Raw genomic sequence first — 7,647 nt, forward strand, 5'->3', positions numbered from 1 at the left:
CATTCCTGTTCCCTCTGGATGGGTCCATGGAGTCCAGGGGAGATATTTCATGCTGTTCCGCCCAGTGAGTAAGACAGGGGCCGTTGGGTCACAGCCCTTCTTGGGCGACGTGATCTTCTACCCTGAATAGCAGCCTCTGCGCTGTCTCGAGATAAAACATGAGCATGTGTGGCGCTGAAAGTTCATCATTTTGTTGTGTTCTGCATTATTTATTTGGAATTAAGAAGGTTAAGGATTTTGTAACAATTGCCATTTGCAAGACAGGAGAAAAATTACTTGAAGAGCAGTGCCTGAAATGAGATCGTTAAGCAAAGTGATGAATCACAATAACAAATTTTTAGCACTCCCGTCTGTCTGTTCCAGATGGGAATACAAGAGCCTGTGTGCTCTCAGTGTGTTGTTCCTGAGGATGATCTGTCTACCTGCGAAAAATAAAAACAAATGAAGTAAAGCTTCCCACCGCTGCGGTGCTGCCGGTGTAGCCCTGCCAACGGAGAGCTCGGAAGTCGGGAAGGTGCTGCGTGCTCTGAGCCTTCTTGTTATTAAGAAAGCAGAAGGCTTTTCCTGTTCTGTGCAATTTTCACACCAGCGGCTGGCAGGGCTCTTTTTCCCAACAAATCTGAGCTGCTGGTAGCATGGTGATGGGAAATGAGAACGCAGCAGGGGTTGGGCACGTGCCTGGTCTCCAAGTCCATGTGCTTTTCTTGGGAGCTGGTCACTGAGGTTATTGTGAGATTTTTCTTCAAGAGCTATAAACTCTGCCACCCACTTTTGGGTGTTTAAATGTTGTTCAATTGCTCCTCTTCTCTCTTGCAGCGGAAGCATGGAGCCTGCCTTTCACAGAGGAGATCTCCTGTTCCTCACGAACCAAATTGAAGATCCAATCAGAGTGGGAGAAATCGTGGTCTTTAGGATAGAAGGAAGGGAAATTCCTATAGTCCACCGTGTCCTGAAAATTCATGAGAAGTATGTCAAGAATCTGGGGGATTGTTCTGCAGGTGTTTAGCAAAATGCTATTTTTCCTCGCCTCCTTGGGTAGATGAATGGGTGGGACATCAGTAACCAACATCCAGGTGCTGTAGGAAGAAGTAACGTGGAAGTTTCAGGCAGATGAAATCTTTGGTTTACTTGTAAAGACCGTCCCAGCAGAATTCACGAGCTGGGGAGTCTGTGCTAGTGTCCTGGATTCCCCCTGCCACTTAACGTCTCCTATGCCATCATTTCCACCCCAAGCTGCTGTGTAAAGTTGCTGTCTTGCCTCCTGTAGGTGTGGCTGCATTTGTGTGTGCGAAGTGACTCTTGTTTGTAGAGGTCAAACTTAGGGAAGAAGGGTATCTTGTACGTAGCCTGCATTATTTTAAAGCTGGTCTTTACACTCCTGGTTCCCGCTCTCGGCAGCGGCAGGGTGTTTCTTTTCTCCTCTGTAGGAAGTGTTGCGTTATTATACTCGCAGTCTGTATGTGCTGCACTCTCCATCCACTGTTCGTTTTGCGCACGTTCAGCGGGTCGCGTGTCTGAAGGAATGAAGCATGGTCACCCTGGTGTGATTGCTGAACAGGGTTTAGTTTTCCCAGCAAGGCTTCCTCTGCAGCTGTGAGCCTTCTTGTGCTGCTCGGGGAAGATGCAGATGCAACTGCTACCGGCTGCTCTGTGGGGATACGAGCCAGCCCCCTGAGGCATTTGAGTGAAAACTAAATCTTGAATGGAATCCCTGGTCCCTTGAGCCACCTCTGAGAGGGCAGCAGTTGGACAGGGTCCCAGCCTCTGTGTCTGCTGAGTGAGTGCCTGCTGCAATAGGAATGCACTGGAGCTGCACCAGGGCTCAGAGATCTGTTCCTAGATTAAGTGAATTGCTTGAATCGTATGCAAAGGTGGCATTTGAGGATTGCTCTGGTCAAGTGAGGTCGATGGGATAGAGTCGGTCCCTTTCCCCCAGGCGTTTGTAGCCGCCACAGCTGTTGGGATGTCTACTCCATTTGTCTGGCCCCACAGCAAGGTCGACCAGCTTTGTGCACACAAAAAGCCTGGCTGAAACCCTGGCTATGAGGGCGCAGCACCTCTCCCGTAGGCAGAGCAGGCTCTTTGCTGTTCAGACTTATTCTGTATCAAAAACATTTAACAACGTCCATTTTCAAAGTACTGTTCTTTGGTGCCACTCACTTCAAAATAAGGCCGATATACTTGGTATGTTTGGTATCCAGCGTTGCACGTGCGCTTCCTGTGATGTCTGGGGAACTATTTCAAGCGAAACGCTACTTTCCCTCTCCCATCTTGCATGCTAAAGGCTCAGCTGGGCGCCAGTGCTGCTGCTGCTTGGGCTGACTATTGAAGAGGCAAGAAAGGTCAGGGTCTTCGCTCCCTGCTCTCAGTCAGCATATGGGAAGGAGAAGCAGAAATGTCCACTCTGCAGCACTTCAGCTCCAGATATTCCCCACCCTTCTTGTTTTTTTCTTTTTTTTTTTTTGCCTGGCTCTATCTCAGCACTAGGTCTTAAGGTATCCAGCGCTTTCTTTTTTAAATGTACCAGAACTATAGCGCCGATCCTAGATTCCGTGAATTCAAGTCATTCTCCGGTGTTTTAGATTTCATTTAAATAAAATGACTAAACACGACCCTCATCTTCATATTAGGAAAGACAAAACTGAAAAATACGTGCTGTGGCCTGGAGCTGAGTGCTGAAGGCAGGGCTCTTGAGGAATCAGTTGCTTCTTTTACTAGGTAATGAATATTTTTCCAGTGCCAGTTCGGAATTTCAGGAGTGTCCTCTGAATGGCCGGAGTTTCCCATTTCTTCTTGTAGTTATGGACTGAATGAAAACTGTGAAAAGTCTCTGTGAAAGCTGACAGGAGTGTCAGAAGGAAGGACAACAGAAACCCCATTCTCTGTGATTCTGTGGCAACTCAGACTCCAGTTCACATTGGTATCATTTCAGTGAGAAAATGGGGTTTTCTGCCTGCTAGCCTTTTCTTTTTTATCAGGGCGAAATTGAGTTCATTCTTTGTCACCAAATGCAGAGTCTGCAGTCAACATTTACTTAGTGGTTTCGGTGCAGGACAGCCAGACCAGACCTCATTCACCCTTCAGACAGCAGAGCAACTGCGCTGGGGGCTTCTCGCCCTGGTTCATGATAGAGCATTGAATGGGCTTAATAAGATGGTGCGCTCCTGCGCCGTCAGTCTGCAGAGCAGGAATTCTGTTACCTTTGGGCATCTTTGTCTCTTTCCAGACTCTCTGTAAGCTCCTGAAGTGTTTGCTGTTCCCCTACTGTCAGCCAAGTGTGCTTTGAAGAAAGGTCTGTTCTTTCTTTCCCCTTTTTTGTCCTCCAAGCTTCTCCTGTCAGGTAGCATGCGTTAGTACTCTGGCACGGTGAAAAGAGCATGCGCTCTGAAGATCTTCTGCGTGCTTTCCTGAGCTGTATTTGATCTGTCGTTTCTGAGAGTGAGCCAATGGAATCAAGCAACGAGAGTGCTCCCGCTCAGCATTTGCCTCCAGCTGCCACGGGGACAGTGGCCAGCCAACCCCCAAGTAGTGGCACAAGCTGCTGCTTAGAAGCAGGCATTGCTGGGCGCCCAGCAAGCTGAGTGGGAATGCTCGGGGAAGGGTGCAGAGCACGGTGTGTAAAGCTAGAGCACAGCAGCAGCAGTTTCCAGGTCAAAGGAGAGGTTCTTCTGCCCCAGGATGGTGTTTCTGACCAGCTAACTGATTTGCCTCAGGACAAATTAAAGCCTAGAGAGAGCGCATGGTGGTAATTTCCCTGCTTTCTGCAAATGATGATTTTGGGCACAAAGTGATAGTTCTGTGTTAATAGTCCCACTTTCTTTTCCACATGGAGTACCTGGTCACTTTTTGAAATGATACAATATTTTGGCATCCAAAAACATCCTTCCAGAGAGACACAATTTGGTTTGCGCTGTGTTACTTAAGCCTAGCACCTTCTCTGGCTTGTTTTCACCTCTTGCCTCTGAGTTGCATTTGATGCCCTCTAGGTCTTGTCTTGGAAGAGGCAGTGAAAAACTCGTTGCTGTCTGTCTCGTTGGTATTGGACTCCCCTCATACCTCCCGTCAGTTCTGTCTTCTCCGGGCTGAAGAGTCCTGGCCTGTTGTTTCTGGCATGGAAGTGGTTCCAGACCTTGTCATCCAGTTCTGAACCTTTGCTGGTACTTCTCTCTGTTTCAAAAAAGGAGGTAGGGGGTTCAGAACCGCACAGAGGTTTCAAGACGTAGGCACATCGTCAGTTCAAGCAGTCTCGTAATGGTAGTGTTTGTTTTGTTCTGTCCCCCCCTTTCCTAGTAATTTTGAAGTTTCAGCTTGCTTCTGACCACCAGTGCACCAGTTCAAGAAAGATGAAAGAGTCCAGAGGAGGGCAACAAAGATGATGGGGGGACTGGAGCATCTCCCCTATGAGGAAAGGCTGAGGGAGCTGGGCTTGTTCAGCCTGGAGAAGAGGAGGCTGAGAGGGGATTTCATCAACACATACAAATATCTTAAGGGTGGGTGTCACGAGGATGGAGCCAGACTCTTGTCAGTGGTGCCCAGCGCCAGGACAAGGGGCAATGGGCACCAACTGAAGCAGAAGAGGTTCCAGTTGAACATGAGGAAGAACTTCCTGACTTTGAGGGTGACCGAGCCCTGGACCAGGCTGCCCAGGGGGGCTGTGGAGTCTCCTTCTCTGGAGATATTCAAAGCCCTCCTGGATGATGTCATGTGCACCCTGCTCTGGGTGAGCCTGCTTGAGCAGGGGGGTTGGGCTGGGTGATCTCCCGATGTCCCTTCCAGCCCCTGCGATTCTGGGATTCTCTGACTACTGAGTAGAACTGTATGCTTTAACCCCAAAGTCTCATTTTGGGTGGTAGTGCAGAGCCCAGAACCCAACATTTGTGTATGAAGCAAGGCAAGTGTCAACACGAGAGAGGTTAGAAGCAAAAAGGCAATAGCTGCACCTTCACTAGAAACAGCTCGTCCTGCCGTTTCTGTTCTTAAACTCTGCTGGAAAGCTTAGGTGGGGCCAGGATTCATCCTTTTGTTGGCAGTTTTCTCCCTAATGCTCTGCTTTCCGCTACATCTGTCAGAGTTTCCCTTTTTCATCCTGCTCTAACATGTAGGACACGATCGCTTCTGATATCTTTGTGTTAGTCTCCATGCGCTTGGTCCAGAACAGCTTTCAGTAAGTTCTTTGTCTCTGATTTACCTGCCTGTCTTCTCTTTGCTAGGCAAAATGGTGACATCAAATTTTTGACAAAGGGAGACAACAATGCCGTTGATGACAGAGGGCTGTACAAACGAGGGCAGCACTGGTTGGAGAAAAAGGACGTAGTAGGACGAGCAAGAGGGTAAGTGAAGTTGAAAAAGATGCGGCTTTTGATGCTGCCCTCCCCCGTGCCTTCTGTTAATCCCCCCCCTCCCGTCTTGAACTCCCCCTGCTGGGTTTTGTGATCTGCCTGAAAGCGTTTCACAAGGTACCGCAGACAGTGAAAAACCAGAGGTAGTGCAGTCCTTAGCTTAAGCGAAGTTATCAGGCTGTGAGCTGCGTCCTGAGGTTTTGAGGCAGGGTGGACATCATTGCAAAGGCAGTGCGCGCTCAGGCGTGATCAGAATTTTCATGGAATTATTCTGGCAAACGAGAGTCGAACAAGGCAGAGGATGAAACACACTCTGGGGCGGGTTGTCACTTGGCCCCCGCTGCTGTGGCTTCCTGGCTTGGGAGGAAGAAGTCCCGAGCCTGTTGACCGTAGCCCTCAAGCGTGGCTGGCTGGCTCTACCGTTGTACAAGTACCAGGGCGGCGCTTCTCCCATACGCCCTCTTGAATGCTGTTTGTTTCAATAAAACCTTTGTTGTCGTAGATTTGTGCCCTATATTGGAATAGTGACTATCTTAATGAACGATTACCCAAAATTTAAGGTAAGAGCTCTTTCATTTTCTGCCTGCTTCTCCCACCCTGGCTAAAATCACTTCGTGAGCACTTCATAGGCCCAGGCAGAGCCGTTTGCCCCCTGTGTTTGCTGCTGGTGCTGCTGCTTTAGGTGTGGATGTGCACTCTGGTGTCTTCTCTTCTTTCTCTTACAGTATGCGGTCCTCTTTTTACTGGGTTTATTTGTGCTGGTCCATCGAGAGTAGCCTCTTGCGCTGCAGCACGAGGTGAAGATGCCATGGATTTTTTTTAGATGAACGTTTTAAGTAGGCGAAGGTCCAGTGTGCCGGGAGGAAGAAGAAAACCTGCATTTCAAAGCTTCTTGCCAGTTTGGGTTTGTTTCGGTTTTTACTGCGTAAGGGCGAATGTTTGTCACAGTATTTCCAATGGTTTGTCACATTTTAGCATTTTTAGTGAGTTTTTATATTAAAAATTTAAGCCAAACTGTTCAGTGTTTGTACTTTGAAGCTGAGCTTCCTCTTGAAGTGCCTGCAGGACTGTGTCCTCGAAGTCTGTGCCTCCACTGGGCAAGCGTGCCCTCTCCCTGTGCTGACTGAACTGTCAAACGGCGAACTGGGGAGGTGATGTGGTTTTCCAATTCAGAACTGGAATAAAGATTTTGCATCTTGCCCGGTACGAGCCCTGCCATGTTCTTCAATATTGCCCTGAGTGCAGCCTCATTGCCCGGTTTCCCTGGGGGGGTACCTGGGCTTTGCCGTTGCAGACTGACTGTAGGCCCTGGTGAACCAACCTGTCCTCTCTTTGCAGAGCAACAGCCGCTGCTCCTCTCATGTCCTTTTGGAGAGTAAGTAGTCCCGAGCTGTGGATCCATTCAATATTTGTTTCTGTAAATCCCACTGAAATAATCTGCTTGAAGACTGCACGGTGGTTTGGGCAGAAGGTGGTAAAGGATTCTTTGTGCATAAGCTGTCACTGCAGCATGAGGCAACTGAAGAACTGAGGTGGGAAATACTGTAGCTGTTTGGTAGGGGTGACTCAGTGGGATGCAACAGTGAAATTTTCTTAGTTTTGGAAAGGGGTTTTAGGTCTGTAATGATCCCAGCAGTTGGCCGTACCTTACGGCTCACCTGAAAGCTACAGAAAGGCTGAGACCCCACTGTGCTGAGGTCTGAAAGAGGATACTACTTGTCACTACGTGCAATGGCTTTTTTTCCGGGCTTCTCATTCAGGACAGCAAACCTCCTTGTGCAGGTGCAGTGTCAGGAGAGCCCAGGGAAGAGGCACAGAGCAGAGACTCTGTAGTGATCAGCTTCAATACAAACTTGTGCCACTGCACTGAGCGATGGACCATTGTAACTTGCCTCTGTAGCATCTATACTGACTCACAAACCCACTTTACTTCTCCTTCGCTAGGGCAGATCTTCACAAGAGCCGGCAGTGGGAGCACCATGCCGTTGCTACCTCTGTCCAGGGCTGCCTGAACCCTCTTTGGCAGTTTGCTTACTAGCTGTCTTGCTGGGACAGCTTCTCCCTGGCAGCGGGAGCAGCTTCTGTCCTTGCTGGCTTGTGCTTTCCCTGGGTTAACAGCTCTCCTCTCCATCCTGCAAAAGCTGCAGGCAAGTGCAAAGCTGCTGTGTGTTCCTGCAGGTGCGTCCCACTGCATAGAATCACAGAATCGTTTGGGTTGTAAAAGCCCTTTAAGCTCACCAAGCCCAACTGTTCCCCTAACCCTGCCATCCCACCACTAAACCCTGGCCCTAAGCACCTCCTCTGCCCA

General features: G+C 49.1%; 1 protein-coding gene across 1 annotated transcript; it reads left to right on the forward strand.

The window, feature by feature from the left end:
- Positions 1–26: 26 nt before the first annotated feature.
- LOC104130683 (signal peptidase complex catalytic subunit SEC11A) lies at positions 27–6,714 on the forward strand. Its single transcript, XM_035899484.1, has 6 exons — positions 27–64; positions 661–723; positions 817–966; positions 5,211–5,330; positions 5,842–5,899; positions 6,065–6,714. The coding sequence occupies exons 1-6, from the start codon at positions 27–29 to the stop codon at positions 6,113–6,115; spliced, it is 480 nt and encodes a 159-aa protein (XP_035755377.1). The 3' UTR covers positions 6,116–6,714.
- The last annotated feature ends 933 nt before the right edge of the window (positions 6,715–7,647 follow it).

The sequence above is a fragment of the Egretta garzetta genome, unplaced genomic scaffold, assembly GCF_000687185.1.
Source record: "Egretta garzetta isolate BGI_Z169 unplaced genomic scaffold, ASM68718v1 scaffold287, whole genome shotgun sequence".
In the NCBI taxonomy this organism is placed as follows: domain Eukaryota; kingdom Metazoa; phylum Chordata; class Aves; order Pelecaniformes; family Ardeidae; genus Egretta; species Egretta garzetta.

What these genes read in the sequence shown, in the direction of transcription:
- LOC104130683 (XM_035899484.1), top strand. Translation starts at nt 27, where the DNA reads ATGGAGTCCAGGGGAGATATTTCATGCTGTTCCGCCCA. An exon ending in ATTTCATGCTGTTCCGCCCA is followed by an intron (nt 65 to 660) that starts GTGAGTAAGACA and finishes ATGAGAACGCAG; the next exon opens with CAGGGGTTGGGCACGTGCCT. An exon ending in ACGATTACCCAAAATTTAAG is followed by an intron (nt 5,900 to 6,064) that starts GTAAGAGCTCTT and finishes TTTCTCTTACAG; the next exon opens with TATGCGGTCCTCTTTTTACT.